The following is a 24,163-nucleotide window of genomic DNA, read 5'->3' on the forward strand; positions in this document are numbered from 1 at the left end:
TTCTAATGAAAGTTTTTAAAAACTGACATATTTTATTAAAAGCTAATTCATTTTCAAATTTTGTCCGGAATTAATTGTTATTTAAAATTAATCTAAAATCAGTTACTAAAATTAAATCTAGAACGAATAATATTTTTTAATTTCCTGAGCGGCCATATATAGTTAAATATTTGTGTTAAGAAACACTTTTAAGAATTATTAGCATTTTTTAAAAATACTTTTTTACTTACAATTTAAAAAGGAAAACTTTATATCATATAATTCACATTTTGGTAGAATTTTTGCTCAACAAGTGAAGAGTTATTACTACAAAATAAATTGGTGCTGACTTTATATTTTATTTTAAAATGCGATTTTAAATTATAATATTTCTGAATTGCTTTCATAAATATCGATCAAGTTCTTAGAAACTGCAAATGGAACAAATCTCTGGATAAAATAACACATCTCTTCTTATCGAATTTTAACGTAAAGTACAAAATACGAGCTGCGATATGACTCATTATATTTAATTCTGGCGTGCTAATTGAAATATTAATCCTAACGTAATAGAACAAATGCATTGAGTAAAATAATAGATTTCAGTTGTACTTAAGAACCATCAACCAAAAAGTACAAATCATGGGGAATTCTCAACCAAAAGAAATTGATCTACTGGAGTTGTACCTTAGAGACCCAATTCTAAGATACAATGTGTCACGCTGCGTGAATGAAACGGAACTTTCTGATGATAACCAGGATAAGGATTGGGCTCAGTGTTTAGGACGTTATGTACCTGGTGCTCTTTTAAGTCGTCCTTATCTACTGCCATGGGAACAACAAGCCCTTTGGGCCATCCTCTTCGGGACCATGATAACCATAGCTGTGGCAGGTAATGCCATAGTAGTATGGATTATATTGGCTCATAGACGCATGAGAACAATAACTAACTTATTTTTGCTGAACTTGGCTGTGGCTGACTTTCTTTTGGCCAGTGGGAATGCTACTTTCAACTTTGTCTTCATGCTGGAAAGCCACTGGCCATTTGGCGAACTGTTCTGTGTGGTTAGCAATTTTCTTGCAAACCTCACCGTCTCCACATCGGTCTTCACTATCCTCGCCATGAGTATAGATAGGTGAGTAGTTAGATAGTTTATTTTTCAGTGTGTTATAGCCTTTTTTTTTCTTTGCTTGAAATTATTATGCTTTAATTGCTTAATATGCTGTCATTATTTGTATTAGTTATAATTATTTGCTGTAAAAAATTTTTGGGTTTTTAAGAGCATATTTTTTTTATTATTATTATTATATTTTTTATGAAAAAAATATGTTTGCCGTGGTTATGTAATGCTGCATGTTTTACAAATGTATTTATATATGGTATTTAAAATAACTCATAATTATATATGGCAATAAATTTATATGTCAATATCCTCGCATGTCTTGTTGGCTAGTTGTCTTTTATTTATACAATTGGTCAAGAACCTTTATTGCCCATAACTTATTACTTATTTATTTATTCTTTTGATTGGGCTTGAGATGTAACCCTAAATTTTGCATTTCATTCTTTTTGTTAGCTGTATTTTTAAAATACTGTCATCATTTGTTACATTTTAATTAAATTTAAGTAGGTTGCAATTTGGTCAAAAATGACTTAAAGCATAAATTATTCATTCCAAGAATGAACTAGAAGAAAATTGCATCCACTCTGACATAAAGAAATGGAACTTCGTTTGCTTATTTTTGATTTTATAATTTATAAACTTAAACTAATGCTAAAATATATTCATTTTTATTTCTTTTTTATATTTTCCTTAGCATATGTAATTTGCAGTACGGTAAAATTTGACGTGAAGCATAAATTATCAATTCATAAAAATGACATAGAAGAAAATTGCATTCACTCTAAAATAAAAAAAATGGAAACTTCGCTTGATTGTTTCTATTTTATATTTTATAAATATATTCTCCAACTAAAAAAGGCTACAATATTTTTTTTAATTTCTTTCCTGTGTTTTTTCTTAGAATATGTGGGTGGGTAGTCATATGGTCAAATATGGCTTAAAGCATAAATTATCAATTCAAAGAATGAACTAGAAGAAAATTGTATCTATTCTAACAAAAAAAGGGGGATTTCGCTTGTTTGTTTCTATTTTTTATTATATAAGTATATTGTCAAAATTAAAAATGCTATTTTTTTATTTCTTTGATGTAGAATCTTTAGGATATTGACTTGCAATATGATCAAATATGGCTTAAAGCATAAATTATCAATTCAAAGAATGAACTACAAGAAAATTATATCTATTCTAACAAAAAAAAGGGGAATTTCGCTTGTTTGTTTCTATTTTTTATTATATAAGTATATAGTCAAAATTAAAAATGCTATTTTTTTATTTCTTTGATGTAGAATCTTTAGGATATTGACTTGCAATATGATCAAATTATCAGTTCAAAGAATGAACTAGAAGAAAATTGCATCCACTCTTACATACAAAAAATGCTTGCTTGTTTCTATTTTTTGTTTTATAAATATATTTTCCACATTAAAAATACCATTTTTTTATTTCTTTGATATATTTTTTATAGAATATGTTGTTTGCAGTATGGTCAAATATGGCACAAAGCATAAATTCGATTCAAAAGTTGAACTAGAAGAAAATTGCAAGCACTCAAATTTATATAAAAAATGGAACTTCCCATGGTTGTTTCTATTTTTCTATTTTATAAATATATTGACCAAATTAAAAAGGATTTTTTTAAATTTCTTCGTAATAGAAAAAGATTAACTAATATAATAGAAAAAGATTAACTGTTAACTAAATATAAAGACATTCACAAATATTCTAAATTGAAATTTTTTAAAAAAATGTGAAGTTATGATTGAAATGTAGCTTATGATGTAATGAAAATCTTATTTATTTCTTAGAATATTGCATTCCTTTAAGATTTTTATTAACTAGAAGATGTATATTTTAGATTTCATTCAGTTTTTATTCATTATATTTAATCCTCATATATTTAAAAATATTTACTTTGTTAAATACTGATTTTGTTAAATCTGTGTCTGTATTTACATTTTACTCTTAATGCATTTTAATTTAACTTTTATTACAGAATACTTATTTGCATTCTTATTAACAATATTTATATAGCTAAAACTGAAAAATTATCAAAACAGGACATAAGTCATTTCAAATTTTCATTCATAGAAAATTGTTTTTCATATCTTAAAAATTGCAACTTATTTCCACACGATATATCATTCATAAACTTTGATTAAGTCTTAGATTTAATGAGGAAAAAATGAAATATCTTTTTGATTCTGGACATTTTTTTTTAATTTCTAAAGTTTGTTAGACTTTACTTGCAATAATTTTCTACAAATTTAAGACATAGGTAAATAGACAAAATCAAATTAATCTGTAAGAAGTGGGGATTTTTCTTACAGAATATCCATTTGGATTTTTATTAGCATTTTTTTATCTTTACATGAAATATATATTTAAATGAGATCAAAGTAATTGTGAATGATGTAAAATTAAAACAAATTTTTCAAAATGCCAAATTAAAAATTTCAACTCGTTTTCTCATTATGTAAGGTTCGTGAATTCTGATTAATTTTTTGATTAAACTTTGATTTCATTAAAAAAAAAAAAACTAAATTAGATTTCGAATTCTAGGCAGCATTATTTTCTTTTACTTTCTTTCTTTCTAAATTAAGGCAAAACTTAATTTCTACTTTAACAAATTTTCTACAGAATTAATATATCGTATGAAAATATACAGACAAAAAATGCCATTTGAAAATTTTATTTTCTGATTAAATTATATAATCTCTCTAATTATTGATTCAGTGTTAAATCGTAATTTCTTTTTCCCGCATCTATTCATGATTGTTACATATTTAGTTTATAGATTTAAATTAATTATATTGCTTTCATCATTCATTTGCTTAGTAATAAAGGTGTTATAATTCAATATTTTTATCTTCAAATGAAAAACATAAAAAATAGATAGTGTCATATATTTAAATTTCATATTAAAAGCTCCATCTTAACAATACATCTTTTGTTTTATTCATTGTACGAGATTTCGAATTCTTTGCTTAGATTTTGTGAAGACAGACTGAATGAAAAAGCATCAAAGAAATGAAAATGCTAATCAAAAAATTGTTATCTATTATTTCTGTAAAATGTATTTATTTTACATGAAAAATGTTAGGAAAGAAAAAAAAATATATATAGACATATATTATAATTTCTGTTTTAAAATTAAACTTTATTCTAATTAATCAAGCTATTGTAGATGCAATATCAATGAATTAAGTTATTTTTAAACTTTCAACCTATGTCTAAATATTTTGGGATTCACACATCTTTATTTCCATATTCTGTTAGCAGCACATTTAATTTGTTTAAAATTAATGTATGGTATGATTTTATAGATTCATTACAAGAATGTGAGTTATTGATTAATAATTCGCATGAATTTAAAATAGTTACCTTAAAATAAATTATTTATTTTTATACAGTTTTATTTAATTTATTTTTTCTATATTTATACTGATATGATTTAGCAAATGATTTTACTCACTTTTCCCTGTGAATAACAATATTAATTTAATATTTGTAGAAATCAGCTATTATTCTATAAATTAATCCATTTAAATATTAAAGCCATGCTTGTAGCGCCCTCTGGTTTTTAGTTTGAGAAATATCGATTTAAAGAGTTTGTTATGTTTATTGATAAATAATAAAAACTTTTCTGAAATAGAAAATAATTATAATAACAAATAGATAAAATATGGAAATACAAGGCATGTATTAAATATAATAAAAGTGTGTTTCATATAGTATTAAAGGAAATTTTCCATAACCGCGATTGCAGTTACATAACAATGCTTTGATAATTCACCTCTCTAAATAATAAAAAAAATAAAATTTAACAATTTAAAAATGGATTTGTGAGGTAAATAACACAAGTTGAACTTCCGGAGTAAATTAAAAAATGCAAAAGTTTTTTTTTTTTTTTATTTCTTCGCATTTAGGTATTCAATTATATTTTCTGATACTTCCAATAACTGTTTTAATTTTATGAAGAGATTATTGTATATTCATTAATACGAACAGTAATTTTTTTTTATATACGAATATGGACTTTTATTTAAATTTACTATCATCTTTGCTAATTGTAATTTATAAAATACATCACAAATTCCGTTCAAAAATTGGTTTTAAATACATTTTTTTTTTAAATTATGCTTAAAAAATAAATTAATGTGTTTAAAAAGATGAATAAAAGTTTTGTTACTTTGAATTGATTCAATGTATGTTATATTGCTTAAAAAATACATACTCGAACATATTGCGACATGTATGCTATTAATATTTAGGTTCCTTTTATCAATATTGATTTTTCAATCAATGAGAGAGCTATTTTTGGATATATCTCATAATTTTGGATCGACAGAGAAGGAAGACGACAGCTAACAGCTACCCTCCTTTCAGACTTCCACACCACACCAACGGAAGGATATTTGACTGTAAACGGATGTAACGAGCATCAGATTCCATTTCAGATTTAACATTCTCCATGGTTCTATTTCATGGAGGCATTCGGCAATCTAGAAAGTATCTTTTCAGAAAAAGATATTTTGCCATTAAGATACACCAAGCATGGAAAATATAATTTTTTTTCGAGCATACTTCATAGCTTAAATTTAATACCAATTATTCGAAAAAGTAGAAGTTATATCAAGATATAGTTTAATACTGTATATAAATGATGATTAATTAATTTAATTACTCATCTATCTAATTCTTATAAAAACTTTTATTAAATGGTAATAGAAAAATTATGTTGTAAGGCGGAAGGGAAAATGGAAGCAGAGTTTGAAATGGATAGCACGTTACAAATATAGAATTGGGTTCAAATAAAAACAATTCTTTTGAACTTAGCGAGTTTATTAATTTTCAAAGGCGTTAAAATCTACAGAACTCTGTTCACAATAAATTATCTCAACTAATACCGAGTATCCTAATATAAGCGCTACTTTGAAAAAAAAAATGAACATTTTTTTTTTTTAATCATCTACTAATCCCTTTATTTCTCATATTCGAGTTCAAGTATCTCAGAACACTGGATAGAAAAGAGGACCTCAATTAATTAGAGGCTATTATACAAATGTATACATGAGCATCTTTTAAAAGTTCTTAGAAAATCTCCCCATCCAATAATATCTTTGCGATTGTTTTCATTGACAAAGGCGCGCGCTACAGACATTCAATAAATCCTATTAAAAGAAAGGAGAAAGAAATTCCGCAGTGATATCCAAAAGACTCGGGCGTCAGACATACTTTTGCTGAAAGGACGTTTGGGGTCTTTCAGCATCTATAGAGTAAAAAAAAAAAAACCTATTATATCTGTAAATCATATTCTGCAATCATATTATATTGAAACTAATTTTGAACTAATTTAATTCATGCCCTTTTTCTTCTCCACCAAAGAATCTAATAACAATAAGCCTATTAAGTCGAATTTGTTTTTTTATACAGCTCTATGCTCCTCTTCTTCTACGGAGCAATGGAAAATATTTTTTTTTCTTTTATCGTCCCTCTAAAGTTCGTCAAAGTTTATTTTTAAAGTAATATGATTAAGTTCTTTAAATTAATGTTTTTCTTGGGGGAATGGGTAAAATGTCAGTTCAAATTGATATTTCAAAGAAATAGAATGCGATAGTTTATGAGTATCCTCATGAAAGGAAGGTAATAAGCTGCATATTGTTTCTTACATTTTAAATTGCAGATATATGTTCTTCCAAAGATAAAACAAGAAATTTAATGTTCAAGCAAACTTTTCTGATTATCAACGGAGTATTTCGCTCATTGAAGAGCAATAGCCCATGTTATATTCTCCATGTCTTCTGTTTTTTCTATTTTAAGTTTTGATGCTCTTGTCTTTAATGTTATAATTATATATATTCATATAAATAGTATAATATCATAATATAAACTAAAACATATTTTGCTGTTTGCCAATTATATGTCAGTTTAAATTGATATTTCATAGAAATAGCATGCAATAGTTTATGCGTATTATCATGAGAGAAAGGTAATAAGCTACATATAGTTTCTTATATTTTCAATTGCAAATATCTGTTCTTTCAAAAAATAAAACAAGAAATTTAATCTTTTTGAATGTGTGCCTAATATTCTTAGAAACTGAAATATGGTGCATTTGCGTGCAAAGATCAAATTCAGAAGTAATATTTTTCAACGCTACGTCATTACCTTAAATTAAAAAAATAGTTACGACAACGACGAAAATCATTTTTTTAAAAATAAAATTTTATCTATTGCGTGATATTTTTCAGGAATGTGACATGCAATGCAGTGATTGAATTTACATATATGATTGTTTTTATATGACATTTCTAAAATTGGTGCTTTTTTGGAGTATAATTTCAATATATTTATTTAACTAGAATTTATTACGATTTGTCATATCAATTTTTATATATTACTATAAAGTTTTTATTAGAGGGGTTATTTCACTGTAACTATTTTTTTAATTCAGTTTTAATAATTCTAAAAAAATCACAGAATTCTAGAAAACAAAATTTTTATGCCTGAAAATTTTTATATCCTCGTCATTACTATTTTTTTTAATATATATATATATATATATATATATATATATATATATATATATGGCAGTCATAGACAGCTTTAAAATAATTCTGAAATTGATGTCTTTATACATAATGTTGCTTATAAGAAAATTTTATAATTAATTCAAGATTTAAAAAACACAACAACATTTTATTCTGTTCTTGGCAATTGGGTTCCTCAAATAACTGTCAAAACACTTTTGAAATGTGTGCATTATCATTTTTGAAAGTAATGCAATTTTGTGATAATAATAAAATAATTAATTTTAACGAAGTCTAATTGCAACATATTAAAGAACAGTTCAGTTAATTATTAGAACTGCATAAAAAATCAAAGATGTATTATTCACACAATATTAAGTTTTTTATTATTACCGTCTAGTAAACACAGTAACCACGTCCCAGTTTCTCCCTCCCTGCCAAAGTATTCGAAGATTTCTGAATGACTCTTGTCGCGATAATGTAGAGATGTGAATTACGATTGGGATTAAAGGCCTATCACAGGATTCCACCCATAGTACGTATATGCCTCAAGAAAGCAAAGTTAACTAAAACCCAAGATCCTAACATACTCATCCAGGAAGCGAGAACCAACCGCCATATCAAAAGCTTTTTCATCCTCCATATCTAAGGTGCCTTCCGGTAGAAATTAGAAATACAATAAACTTCACTCATTTGAGCCATGATGATCTTTATTTCGATTGAACTATCGTTTAAGGCTGCGTGAGAGAAATTTTGAAATATAATTTTTTTTTTATAAGAGAAGACTAATTCGATAACCATTTTTTCACCGTTCCTTGAAAACTGATAACGATGAAATGATTTATTATGAAGTTTATTCATTCATCATCTTTTCATAAACGTTAATTTGAACCACAGTTAAAAGGTATGATTTATCGATCTACTTGTTTTTTTATGTCTCTTCGACGTCAAGAATTTTAAGATGCACACTGCATTTCAAAATTAAATTTATACTTTGCAGTTTGCTTGTACCCAAATTCGAACAAACTTCATCGCTCGAAAAAAATTCTACCTGTTTTTGGTGTATTTACCTGTTATGGTAAATAGATGTAAATGATTTGTTTACAGAGAATTTTCTTCATATTCCCTAAACCGAATTAAATTCGCAAAAGGGAGTAAGGGACACTTCAGATAATGGCTGAAACGTTTCTGCATGTATAGTTGGGGGCTAACCTTAAGTATTGAATAAATACCTTATTCACATACAGTCTATAAGTGTCCTAAGTATTTATTATCTACAGATATGTAATATAAATGCTATCTGTTTCAATTACCGATTAATAGCTAAAATAAACTCTAAGCACTTAATAAAGTACTTTGTATTATTTGCCTACTCTAAGTATTCTGAACTTAAAACGGTATAGGCAAACTAGGAAAGTATAAGCAAAACTACCTTAAGTAAATATCAGTATAAATTTGCCGCTTTAAATACCTTCTATATGCACTCTAAGAATATACTACCTACAATTACTTATAATACTCGAAGTACATATTATCTATAAGTACATATTATATAATATCTTCTACTTATAATTACCTAGTATAAGTATCCTTAGTACCTACTGTAAAATACTTTCTACTTATAAGTATCATTAGTATCTATTATCGTTGCATAAGAGGTATAAATACCCAAATGCATTATAGCAGTGGTGAGAGATAAAATTAAATCTATTTCGCTGACGATACGTATCTCCTAAGGGGGAGGTTGGATCGTGACTTGAGATAATTATTAAAACTGTCCTCTGTTTCTAAGTTCTGTCATGATGACGATAATTCAGTTTACTTTAAATACTTGGCAGAACGGGGTGACGGACAGTTGTCTAAGGATTTCGGTTATGAGAATTTGGATAAAAGGCATTATTTAAAGAAGGAGAGTAAATGGCATTTAATATAAATTTGTTTAATTATTCTTAACAGCAATATCGTAAAATCAAATTTCATACAAACAGCTTACAATATACTGTCATATTTCACATATATAAGGGTTCATTCGAAATTCAATTAACATGAACAACAAAAATCTCAGCCTATTATTCCATTCATTTTCTGTAGAAAATGAGATTCATTTGTATAAAAAAGTTCTTAAATTTTCTTACCTTTACTAATACACATACCGATGGTTCACTTTCTCATCTAACTTGTGAATGTGAACAAATTAGGTAACAGATTCGTGACAAATTACGTTAGTTCGTGTGCCCTTTCAAGTGCACGATTCGATCGACAACGCACATAACTCACTTAAGAGTTGCTATGGCATAATCAGAAACCTCCAGTGTGTGCGCTGCATCATTTGATTCCTATCGCAATCAATCCAGTGCAAAATTGATGAAGAAAGAGATATTCTGGGCATTATCAATGATTGATGCGATTGATCATGAAATTTGCGTACAAAGAAAAACATGTTTCCTTTTGACATACATTTTTTTTATTTTTTGGCGCTCTTGCGTGTATTGATATATTGCTCTAGAAATGACAATGCTACCATACCATAAGTAAATTGCAATTACATGATCGAAATATTCGAAACTCTTTAAAAAAGAAGATAATTAGACCTACAACTACTAAATTTAATACCTGAAAAGTTCAGGTTTGTTAATAGTAAGAGTTTTTTTTTTAAATGTTATTTAGATATTGTTATAATATTATTAATTTTAATAAAATTTTAAATATATCTGTGAATATGTATCACAACAATTATTTTCACTACTTTGTTTAATTGATATTACTCACGTAAATTACTGCAATATGATTAAGAGGAAGTTAAAAAAAATAAAGATATGCTACGTTGTTTCGTGTTAGATTTCGAATCGTTTAATTATTTTAATAATAATTGTGTTGAATGTTTTATTTAAAACGTTATATGAGTTCTGTCAATTTATGAAAATTATTTTTGTATATTTCTTTTAATTCAGCAGAAAATATATTTTTTAAATAAATTAATTTTATTATAAAACATAAATAATTGATTGAAGGTTAGATATATTTTCAAATACACATTCAATATTCTTGTTTCTATAGTAATGTAAAAATATTGCCAAAATATGAGTATAATTAAATTAGGACAATGGATTTTTTAAAATTAATTTTTCATGCATTTAAAATTATGCATGTTTGTCATTATGCAATTACTTCACTCAGAGTTGCAAACATAACTAAAATGCATAATTTATCCTAATTGTTTGTAATTTTAAACTAGTATTTGTTGTATTGTTGCACTTTTAGACTATTTCTTCAATGAACATTTCAAAATAAGTTTTTTGTTAAAACTAGGCAATATTAAATGCAAAAATTTATAAAAAAGAATATATATTTATTAGTTTTTTCAAAAATAATTCTTGATATATATTTTGCAAAATGTGACAAAATAATTTAACGAGACAAAGATATTTTTTCCCTACATTTTGGATGTTGTTATATTATACGATTAGAAGTAACGTTAACTTACCAGAAAAAAAAAATATTGTAAATAGTATTGCTGATGGCATTCATGAAGCAAAAATTATTTTTATAAAGCTCTAATTATCTCTAAATACCTCAAAGCAAGCAGCTGGTCAAATATCATTTTTACACTGAAAATACTTTTGCTAATGAATGAGGAAAAGTAGACATAATATTGTAAGCAAATATCTTAATAGCGTTTAGTTTCGCATGCAGCTGCTTGCATAATTGAACACCACACGTGACCTTGATATTTAAAGGTTATTCCTATAAAGGTTATCTTTCTCCAGGCCGTTTTCACTTCATAGCTTTTCTTAAAACATGTTTTAAACGGTTTAGAAAGTTTCCAGCGATTTTATCGAAATTGCTGGAGAAAGATGAATGCATTATCTAATCGATCTTGAAATGGTACCTTTAATATTTATTTGATGTTTCTCCGACTTTTGTTGTATTTTATCATTTATATATAAGATATGCAAATAATATACTTTGTATTAAGTAGAAATACTATATCCATTAATGAATAGTCTAATATAAGGCTGCTTAAACATTTTCTATCCTAGGTTTCTTTTTAATGTGTGGAAAAGGAAATAAATAAGAAATGTCTATTTTTTGCAACGTTAATTACAAAAAAAACAATAGGAGTATAAATTTTAAAAAATAAGTAAGATGGTGTAGCATCATTAATGATACTCTTAAGAGATAATTAATTAATTAAGAAACTCTAAAAAAATAAGAAAGTAATTAATTGAATTACTAGTTATTTTTTAACCAGAATTGAAAAATTGTTGAAATTTCGTTAAAAATGTATTGAAGATTTTAACTATGACTTTGACCTATATGAACAAATGTGAAACATTGCTTTAAGTACAAGACATTATACGATATCTTTATGATGTTGCTCTAAATTCTAAATGTAATACTATATCGTATAGACACCACAGCTCTTGTTCATAGAAATTAAATAAATTGTGATATTGTTGCCATTTATTTCTTTAAATCAGTCATTGATTTAACTGACAAAATTATAACGACAAGCGTTTCATCTTTTTTTTTTTTTTTTTTTTTTTTTTTTTTTTTTACAGTATTATACAGAATGAAAATAATATATATCCCAAAAAAGATAAGCCAGCCATTAAGGATATTTATTTAATTCGTAGGTGAAACGCTTAACGGTTTACAATTCTTTATGACCTAATACGTTTTGAGAATGCTTTCCTTTTATTCAAGTAAAAGGTTGCAAAGTATTTCCAATGTTTTTTGGAATCCACAGAATAAAAATCGATTAAAATATGGAATTATGCATAGGAATTATGGTAAAATTAATAATATTTAACAATAAAAATACAGTATGAATATAGAAACAAAGTATATTATTTAAATGTTTATTTAGTTCGCCGAATGTGAAAGAAAAGGATTGTGCGAAAACACTAATTATCTTAATGATTTCTGTTTTTTTTTTCTTTGCGCTCTTATTTGTTTAAAAGTTTATTCTATTCTATATTACTCTCATTTTACAAGCATTAAAATAATTTATTACAAATATGCACGTATTTGAAATAGTTCTAATATAATGTTAAAGAATTTATCTTCGTTATTTTTAATTTATATTAAATTCTTTTATATTTGAAAAACATAATAATACCTTATCGATGTTTAGGAATTTTGATTTTCATTTTTTTTATTCAGTGTCGGAAGTGTTCCACACTTTTTAAATGACGATAGTTGTAATACATTTATAATATTTTCAGAACTTTATATTCAGAACTTCAGAACCATTAAACGTTGTTAATCATTTTTAATTACATTATAAATCCATTCAAAGTATCATTTTCTGATAATTATTTATTGTAAGATTAACTAAAAAGTTTCATAACTTTTTATAACTGTGAAAAAAAAATATATGATTTAGCAAAAGCTAGAAAATAATTAAGGTGTTCTTTTTCGAATCCTTACTACAAACTAAAAGCAATACAATTAGGAAATAAAACTATAGTAAATATCATAAAAAAGAAAATTTCTAAATGTTAAAAATTATTATGCGTGTGGTTAAATTATTAATGCTTTTTTGACCGTTTAATGTTCTCACATTTCTTTTTATTTTTATCTAGATCAAAGCCGTGGATGTGGTAATTGAGGTTTTCCCCCTTCTCCACGCGCCATAAAATTGTCGATTTTGTACAAGATCACAAATCCCTGCAAGGGAATGGCAAATAATAATCATGAAATATAGATTTTCGGTGGGAATCAAGCATTTTATTTTCTAAATCTATCTTGCCATAATGAATTTTAGACACTAACCGATTGCAACCAAAATTTGTCACGAATTATAGCTATAGACACAAGATTACAAATCGAATCTCACTGATTTAAGTCACAGCATTCGACACAAATCGACAGATGATGAAATTCCTGACAAATTTGGTTCAAAATTTAATATCCGTCTAACTCAGAGTTTTTTAAGTGCAAAAAGAGATCGAATTTTCAAATTTAGAGAGAACTGAAATACAGAAATTTTTCAAAATTTTGAAGACGAATTTCGTTTACGAGAAATAAAAATGCAATTCGGATTTTAATAGACTGACATAAAAATGTATTTTAAAAAATTCTTTTTTAATTTCTTAGTTTCTTAGACCTTAAATAAAGAGAGTATCCTAAGTAATTTGATTCGTGTAGGTATGACAATATAGGCATTATTTTGATATTGGACAGCAATATATTCCAAATTCCATTCCATAATATTCAACGCAGATTAGAACTCCAAGTGTACCAATTTTGTATGGCATCGATATAGAATGATATGGCTGATATTACATGGCAGATTAACAAGTGGTTTATAAAAACATTTACAACTGACCTACATAAATCCCATTCCAAAGTCTTATGAAGCCTTCAATAAGTTCAAAACAAAGCCTTTATCGAACCAAAAAAATAACTAATAATATTTTGTTCTTTCATTAAATATAGTGATTCATAAAAATCACATTTAATTGTTTGCTTCACTCATTAACGACCAATGTCCTGTTTATAGGACAGGACATAACATTTTCGCCTGCAAAATCAAACAAATTCCATTACTTCCGTTTTGCTTTATTTAAGAAGCCAAAATGTTATTCCAAACTCTTTAACAGCTTTTATGTCATATGCTTTCTATTAGCCAAATTTTGACATTACATTACTTTAAGCCTTCATTTATTTTTGAAGTAATGAAAAAAAATCGATTTTGCTTTTTACCTTTGAACTGTTATAAATTTTAAAAGTATTATAATGAGTATCAATTTAAAAAAAAGATGTCATTTTCTGATTTTTCAAGTGTTTTCTAAATAAAAAATTAAAGAATTCAATTTTAATTTCACCGATACTTTAACCTAGTTATTTTTAACACAAGAAATACAGAAATGCATATTTTCCTGTTAAATTGAGTCGATCGTTAAAGTACAAATCTATCCTCTATGATTTTCCATTTTAATATTCAATTTCTGTCACACTGAAAAAGAAATTACATAAACTGTTCTTTTAAATAATGAAACCAAGGGTTTTATTTCAATTATTGAAAAATGTCGCTTACACTTAGTAATATCATTAAGTTATGGCTGATGCCAAAAATAAACTGTATAACCAGAAACTGGTATCTAAATGAGCTTATTGCAAGCATATCTTATACAACTAATTTCAACAAAAATGATTCGACACGCCAACCTGAAAATCTATTTTCTGCCACGGGATACGTTCTCACTTGTATCATGTTCCACGGCTAGTGTATTTTATTGACGTGTCTGTTGTAGCAGTTTCCAGAGATTTATGAGTGCTTTGCTCCATTCCGTAAGTGTTGCGTCCTATTTCAAGCAAAGTTCCTGTATTTGGAAACATTACACTGCCAATAATAAGGCATAACTACCATTACTTCTTTTTCTGCTATTATGTAGGCCTATGTTACATTAGTCTCGAGTTCATCTTCGAAATTAGCGCTCGTCGAGCCGACTACTTACAGATTAATATCTTCTAGGTGCTTAGGAAAACGTACATTCATTAGGAAAATGCTCTTTAAGGATTATCTTTCCATTGCCTATTTTCTCAGCATCTCATATTAAAATATCTATTAGAATAGGCAAAAATTAAAATTTTACAATATGAATAGGTTTACATATAAATAAGAATTTATTTATAAATAAAGAATTTATTTTTCTTAATAAGTTAGAATATCTTTCTCTTTTTTTTTGCACGAAGAGGTTTTTTTATATTCATATAAGATTCTATTCATATATATCTATACATATATGGGTAATGATTCCTTTTAATCCGATTTAAATCCTAATTAATTTTTATCTTAAAATAGTCCGTGTTAACTTCATTCTAAAATGTTCTCTTATTGCCTAATTCATTTTCCACTTTTACATTTAATTATGCCCAACACGAGCTTAACAAAATTGTTGATTCCATCGTTCCCATACCAGGAACGAAAGGGAAAAAAATATTAACGTATGCGCATCTTTGAGCATCTCTTAACTTCGAAAATCATAAAAAGATACCTAAGATTCATCTTTCAAAATCGGTATGTGTCAAAGAAATCTCTATCAGAAAATCATAGTAAAATCACTGACCGGAAAAGCTTTGGTCACTTTTGCTCTTGTATCGCGATGTAAACTGACGTCTTATGATCGTCGCTTTCTCCTTATACATAATACGCCTCTCGTGGTAGCATCAATCTGATTTATAACTTCAAAAGTTTCTTCTTTCCGGCCATGCATCTTTAATATTACGTTTAAATACACACACACATGCGCGCGCCCGTTTATATATAATATTACGTTAAACACGCATACACGCGCAAGCACATTCATTCATATAAAAATACATCTGCAATTTTTTCGTATTAGAAGATACGTCAGTCTAGACGAATTGCAATCCTGTTAAAAATATCTCAGATATAATTACCATAGATTCACTAAAGAAAATTGTAATAGAATATTTAAGATACATTGACGATTTACGTAAGAAAAAAATATTTGTACTATATTATAGCAGCATTAAAAATTTTGTTTCCTTATAGCCAGATTCTCTGTATTCAAAATACTCAAATCAAAACTAAACATTAACAAAATTGTGAAATAAACAGAGATTCTTTAACAGAAAGAAAACAGATATGACTCAGGCTTGGGGGAAAAAGTTGAATTCATTTTTTTTAAACAAACATTAACGTCAAGAATAAAAATAAGTATGATAAAATTAATAATAAAATAAATAAATTTATTCAAAACGCGCCTGGGATTTTATAAATATTATAGAAATATTGTATCATCAAGCATGATAATATACGATTCCGAGAATGTTGAAATAAGTGTTATTTTTTGCGGAAGTACTGCCAAAAAAATGGTGAATATAAGAAAAATATAATTCAGCGCAGTATATGCGCTCATTCATAAACACTTACGGATTATGAGTGAGATAAAATGAAATTTTCATTATTATTCAAGCTTGCATGAAACAAAAAAATTGGCTAGACGCCAAAAGTAGGTAAACTCTCTCATTGGGAGACTATTACATAAAGACATAATCTGTAGTCTTAAATGATTAAAATTTATACTTAAAAATTAGAATATTATTTAAAAATATTTTTCTTTGTTCTTCAAAATATACATCTTTGGTTCATTTTTCAAAGCCTAAGGCATGATTTTAATTCTAATGAAAGGAAATGAATATTTTATATATATATAGCTGTATTGAAGAATATATAGTATAGTATAGAGCAATATTAAGAATATATAAAACATAATATAATAAATAATAATAAATGATATAAATATAATAAATAAGAATTCCTGAAACATAGAAACTAAAATTAAAATATATAAAAAAGAAAATTGAAATTAAAAATATACAAAATATAAGAATATGAATTTGAAATATATAATAATAATACAGTTTTGAAAATAATAATAAAGTAAAAATACTTATATAAATAAATGATAATAATAATATCGGTTTAGTTTAGTTATATTAACGTCCCATTTTAAAGCAACACTAGGTCTATTTTGGGACTGACCTCGTAATTTTGAACCACGGTCAGACGATGAGGACGACATCTGAGCTGGCACCACCCCCTTCTCCACACCAAACAGCACCACTGTAAAGACATTTGGCCCGGACATTTTACGTGCACCAGACCCGCTTACACGACGATTCTTTGGTGGAATCGGGTCTTAAATCTGACACCCTGCGGTTCCGGAGCCCAGACCTTACCACCAGGCCACCGCTGCCCAATTATAATATCGGATATATGAGTATAAATAATAAATATATAAAATAATGAAACTAAATAATGACTAACATAATATTATAGATAAATGTCAGTATGTTTTATATATTATAATTATATAATTTATATTGTATTCAGTTCAAAAATTCGATTACATTCATAATCATAGTTATTTCATATCTATCCATAATAACAAACAATTTTTGCGAAAGCATATTTGGACTTCTTTATTGTGCATTATTTGTAAATAATGAATGATTTTTTTTTGTAAGTGTGTGTTTGCTTGAAAATTTAAATTAACTAAATCTCTGCACTGTTATCTTATTTTCAACAGTTATTTTTTAAGAAATATAAATTAAAAGAACATTATTATTCGTGAAAGATATGTCAAAGAATTTTACTTAAATAGATCATAATTAGATTTCTGAATGTGTTTTATTTAACTATCCCATTCCTAAAATTATTTTCAGTTCACCCTATGAGCCCTGACCGCCTGATATCGCCCCATTCCACATGGGCCTGACTCAGGCGTTTTGGGGTTGTTAAATGAGTTTAAGGGATGAAAGTTATTTCTAGACAAGTGCTAATCTAAACTGGTTTAACTTCCCCAATCGCCTGATTCAGGCCCCCGTCGAACGGGACGATATCGGGAGGTCAGGGCTCATAGGCTTAAATGCTGGAACGCAGTAACTTCTTCCCCGATTCTCTATTCCACAAAAATTGTAATGCAACCTATGTTCTCAAGGAATTTATATACTAAAAAGGACATCTCTTATGCAAATATCTACTGAACATCCTTTGAGATTGTCAGAAAAGCTCTCTGTCTGCCAACAAAGTTAGGTGAGAGTCTCTAGAAAATAAAACACTCTCCACGCATATTCATTCAATCTCACTTAATGAAAGGAGGAAGAAATTTCCCAGTAATATCGAGCTGTCTCGGGTGTCCGCTGTAGGTTCGTTGAACTAACAATAAGGCTGTTTTTTTTTCTTTTTTTTGTATTGGGTGTAAATGTATCATGTCTATTATATTTTAATCCTAAACTGTGATAAATGATTGAGTACATTCTTACAAATCCTCCAGCCAAAAATAAATAAATCTGGAACACATTCTACTGTCTTTCGACCCATAAAGATGAAATTTACCGGAAAATATCCTTCCATTTTTGTTAATAAAACTTTTTATATCGCAGACAGAATTATTCAAACTAGGCTTAATTTCACTTAAGTTTTTTTAATACTTTTAAATAATTTTGTTTATTTCTTATATGTAACTATGTCGTTTCGTAACATTTTTTTTTTTTTTTTTTTTTTTTCATTTCTCGATATGACAGATTTTTTTGAAATTTTCCACATTTAGACGTTCTTAATGTTGATGCCTGATTTTAATATTTTCTGAAATTATCATGAAATAATCGATTAATGTCGTTAAGTTTTGATTTAATCCTTATCCTATATTAGAAGTCTTTAAAAAATCATATCAATGTTCCGTAGAGTTTTTAATAATAAATTATACATTAAAGACTGATGAACCAAAAGAATAATCTATAATTTAATACACTAACAAAAGTATATTATTAGAAACTTTTTTATATTATGTAAAATTCTTTAGAAAACACAAATTTTCACACTCTTTTTAAGGCAACATAGTAGAATTAAAATTTTTAAAAAAAAAAATGTTAATTGTATTTTAGTAGAATAGTACTCTATAATCATCCCCTACAAATAATTTTGAATTACTTATGAAATTTTTGCAAAATTTTAATCTTTAACGAAATATTGACAGTTTTCTCAAATCTCTAAGGCTTTTTTAACTATGCAGATGTATTTTTTAAATTTATTTATTTATCTTTACAAAATTTGTTTTCCAGGTAGTACTAGCACACCACATAAAGTTTGCTATGGATTTCCTCCTTATAATGTTATTTAAGCTTTTATATATATTCTTTTTTATTATTGTTGTAAAAACACCAAACATTCTAAAAAAGGCATTAATTTCGATTTTGTATATTTTTCTAAAAAAATTATTACACGCCTTAGATCTAATTCCAAATCAAGTTTTATAAAGCACATATTTTATAATAATCAAAAACGAATTTATACCATTTTTCAAACCGCCGCCACACCCACTTTGCAACATTTTTGAGAAAGCCTAGGGCTTTAGAAAAATAGCATATAAGCAGAAACACAACATGGAGAAAAATGCATTTAAAATTTGGATTCAGCAGTACCATAACATAAAATCCATTCGATTTCCCTTTAACTTTTCCAAAATGTTAATTAATTTATTCTAAAGTTATAAAGTTACAAAATTAATGAAAAAAAATATCATTGCCTGTGTTATGAATATATAAAAAAAAATCTGTGAATGATTCATATATCAAAAATATTAATCAAAACAAATTTTAAAAAAAGTCCATATCTCAGAGTTGATTAAATGAATATTATTGTTACAGACATAAATTAACAACATTTTTAAAAATAAAATTATCTTCTGTTTCATTGTTTTACAAGTCATAGTATTTTGAAATTAAGTAACGAACAAAAACTAAAAAAAAATTCCTGCAATTTAAAACTTTTATTCTTATAAGGGAAGCCGCAGAACCGAATTATGATTTCAGTTTAACTATACAAATTTGCAACTGGAAGAAAAAAACAATAATTCATTTTTTTTCATCAGTTTAGCAAATGATTTAAAAAGTAGACGTGGTGGCAATATTATATTCTCTTCAATCATGAATCAAAATTTTTCAATAACTTAATAAAAAATGTTGATACAGACACATTTAGAGAGATTCATTTTTTTCAGATAAAAAATGCGTTTTTTTAGGATATTTTTAGACACTTTATCGCCTTAAACCAAAAAAATAACCTTTAACCTGTTTCATCATTCAGTTACATCATGGCATTTCCTGCGGTGACCATAAATATGACCACCTGTTCCAGAGAAAATGAGCTGCTTAACCACGTCCTTGACTTGTAAACCGTTGACCTTGTGACGTTAGCAACAGCACTGGCTTTTTACCTACGAAAGATGCAACTCACGGTTGCTCGGGGCATATCAATTAGTGCTTACCTGATTTTTTTTCTTTATTGCTTTTCAGATTTGCATTCGTTGAAAAAGAAACGCATTCGTTAAAAAAGACGAAGATTTTTGACATTCTTTTTTAATGGCTGATAACACACGGTTGAAATTAATTCAGTTTATACAGCAAATGTGAGGTTTATTAGAAATAATTGGGTCACAATTGAGAATTTATAGAATCAACTGAATATATAGAATTTATAGAATCAGATTTTTTTTAGATCCCACTTATCTTTAATCTCAAATTATAACGAATATCACCGAAATTTAGCTTAGTTATTTGATTAATAATTAAACACTCACATTTTTTTTCATCAAGAAAGTATGCTAAGTAGTTAAACATTTGCTTCAAATACAAATGAGTATGAAAACCAACATTAAAAAATAATTGCCATTTATTTCTAAAGAAAAACATAACCTTGCTTTTCACTTTCTCATTTAAAATGATTTCTTGTCTTTCATAAAATTTTGTTTTGGTTCTCTCAGATTAAGTTAACTTTATTGCGAAAGATTTCTAGCTATATTTGTTATTCTCCATTTTTCTTCTATAGAAAAATGAAAAATAAAACTGGGATAAATTCATTCACAATCAGGGATATTCATCAAAATAATCAATATTAAATTGTTAAGCACATGCTTCAAATACAAAGGCGTGGGATAATTTCAATTTATTCGTGTTCAAAAATATTATTTTTAATCAGTCGAATCCAGGCTGCACTTTACCTGTTTAATTGATCTGACCCTTATTTGCTCACTGTAATTCAACGCGCATTCTTTATAAAATTCCATTTCTGCATCTGTATATTTTCAAAAACTTTCCTATGGTATTTTTTTTCTCTTTCTGTCTTCTTATTTGAATATACCAGAGCCTAATCATAGTTTTTTTTAAAAAAAAAAGCGTAATTTGAACACTTTTCTCAATCAGGAACAAAAAGAACAAAAAAGTGATTTCCAGTTAAACACGTTTCTTTTTCTTTCTGAAGAATATTATTTATGGTATGTGAAAGCATTCTTGGAACTAGCGAACTAGGAAGTAACTTCCCGCATATATTCTAATAAATGTACTAGCGTACCATTAACTTATGACATTGGCGAATAATAGCCATCTTTAATAATAACAATCTTTGGGATTAATCGCTAGTATGCAGTTAGTACACAAATAGCAGGAGACCGAATACGTATTATGCGCATTTAAAAAGTTTTCCGAATTCCACGACAGAGTAAACCCAAAATTTAACACCAAATTATAACTAATTTCACAAGATCACATACATATTTTATATGTTTAAGTTATTGTATTTTTGAATTATTTTATTTATTTACCTGTGAATGTACAGACAAACATACCGTTAACCTTTTGCCAGATGTATTTAAATTTTGACAAAGATCTTCAATTTAAATGCCAATATTGTGAATTATATTTCATTTATTAGAGTTGATAGATTTCTGATTTATCGCATTTATTTGCAAGTGAAAGACGAAACTTATACATCATTAATATCTTGGTGGATTTTTTCCCAAATTCGACAATTAACTACATTTTATTTGTCGAATATGCATACCAAATGTTATCCATCTAGTTTTCTTCAGTTTTTATTAATTGAGTTAATTTAAAGTAGAATTACCAGACAGAAACATTACCTATGAATGAATTTCATTCAAAATTTGAGAGAAATTTACAAATTTAAAGTAAAAAATCATACCAAATTTATTCCTTCTTACTGAAAGATTTTTGAGTTATATGTTCACAGGAAGACGGATAGATCGACATCATTCCTTAAATATATTTTTCTGACAAGGGGAAGTCTGAAACGTGGATGTCCGAAAAAATCTGGAATTATAACATTTTAACTATTACAATATTTCCATTTTATATACTTAGAATATACTTCTAGTTACTTATATATTTATATTTACTATGCTTATAATTTTTATGCTTATATAGAAAGTAAAAATAAATCGTATTTTTTAAATATACTGATTACTGACTCCGTTTACTGATTTTTAGTCATTCCCATGTATTAAGTAATAGATATTGTAAAATAGTACACACTAATTACCTTTTCTGCAATTACACATTTTACATCAATGCTGTCTTAATCCTTTATAAAGTTTAAAAAATTCGGCAATACCCCATGTGAATACATCTTGTTTTCTAAAATCTTTAATGAAATATCAAATAAGAAAATTTGCATGTTTTTGAAATTTTGAATGGTAAGAACTATCTTATCAAAAATGCCTTTTTCATTCCGTCTAAAAGCATTTTAAACAATGGAACATTTATACAAGCGTACCGGTAACGCTTTGAGCTTACGGGACGTAAGCTGAGTCACGATGTTTAAAAAGGAAGAGTACAACATCACAATACGGCATGCGCAATAAATTATTCTTCCGATTTGTTTTCTTTTTCTCCAGACAATATTTGATGCACGGCGAAAAAACGATGAACGTCAAGGTCGAACAATGTCCTTCGTTACTTTCTTCCCTACTACTAATGATATGTATGATGCTGACAGAAATAAAACGAGTAATTGAGAGCTATTATGCCATCCATTTAAAATTCCCTCTGTTTTGGATGCAATATATTATAAAGAACTATCACGTGTTAGTATAGCCTTACAATCCGAGCTAACACATGAGAAATAAGTGTAGGATTATAGTTCGCGAAAACCAGTTTGTTTTCAACAGGTAATTGGACAAAAATTGTTCGTCCATTCAATATGCATTCAGTTCGTTGAGAACTTAATTTGCCCATAGAGTAATTTCACTTGAAAAGTTTAATCGATTCCAACAAAAAATCCATTCTTACTTTCGAGTTGTCTTATCCTTATTGCCGTCTTGATTGAAATATGGGTTTCTTCTATGTAATTTCTTTTCTTTAGGGTAGTAATTTCTAATCTTCTCTAGTCTTGTTCAATGGTAATTTCTCGGATTCAGTATTTTTTTAACAAATGTTTCCTCTTTTATCAATTTGATTTTTCCCACAATTACGCAATAGCAGACGATACAAAATGCATACAAATTGTTTTATTTTAATTTAAGCATCTTATCTGAATATTAATGATGTAGTCTGGCTGCTTTATTTTTTCCAAGAGGGAATGAAAGCAAATCAATCTTATGAGAATTATGAATGAATGAAATGCCATGAAAGGATTATAATTGTTTCTAGTATAGGACTAATAATTATTCTATTTGATCGTTTTAATATTTCAATGTTGTAAATATAAGTAGATTTTTTTTAATTGATGAGTAATTTGAATTTATATATGTGTTTCATTGCAAAACGATGACAAAAGACAAATAAATAAATGGTCTGGTATTTTCCTCTTTTATATATACAAATATCTTATATATTTCAAGAAAAATTAAATAAAATTAATGATGATAAACTCTTGGACAAATATTCGGCATCATTATAGCAATTACCTCACACATAAGACTTTAATGGTTAGGAATAAGAGCTGGATTTCTAAACTTCAATTTCAGAAGAAATTAGAAAATTTTTTAAAGATATAAACACGATTTTTAAAGAAGAAGGAAAACTGTGTATATATTTTGTGTTTCGGGTTGTTTTCATGAGATAAAAGTCAATTTTAGTTCAGTAAAAAAGAAAAAAAAATGAAACTTTATTGCATGTGCATAAAAATATTTTATAAAAAAACCTATCTTTTAATTGTAATTACAAAATCCTACCCGGTTTTTTTTAAAATTAATT

At 26.9% G+C, this 24,163-nt stretch overlaps 1 protein-coding gene across 2 annotated transcripts in view; it reads left to right on the top strand.

Annotated features, from left to right (window-relative positions):
• The first annotated feature begins 318 nt into the window (after positions 1-318).
• The window catches only part of LOC129966523 (tachykinin-like peptides receptor 86C), a 139,841-nt gene continuing 115,996 nt past the window's right edge, over positions 319-24,163 (top strand). For both annotated transcript variants that reach the window (XM_056080959.1, XM_056080960.1), the window contains exon 1: positions 319-1,115. In XM_056080959.1, coding sequence (XP_055936934.1) covers positions 622-1,115 — 494 coding nt within the window. In that variant the 5' untranslated portion in view covers positions 319-621. The remainder of the gene's footprint in view (positions 1,116-24,163) is intronic.

Source organism: Argiope bruennichi, chromosome 4, assembly GCF_947563725.1.
Source record: "Argiope bruennichi chromosome 4, qqArgBrue1.1, whole genome shotgun sequence".
Classification (NCBI taxonomy): domain Eukaryota; kingdom Metazoa; phylum Arthropoda; class Arachnida; order Araneae; family Araneidae; genus Argiope; species Argiope bruennichi.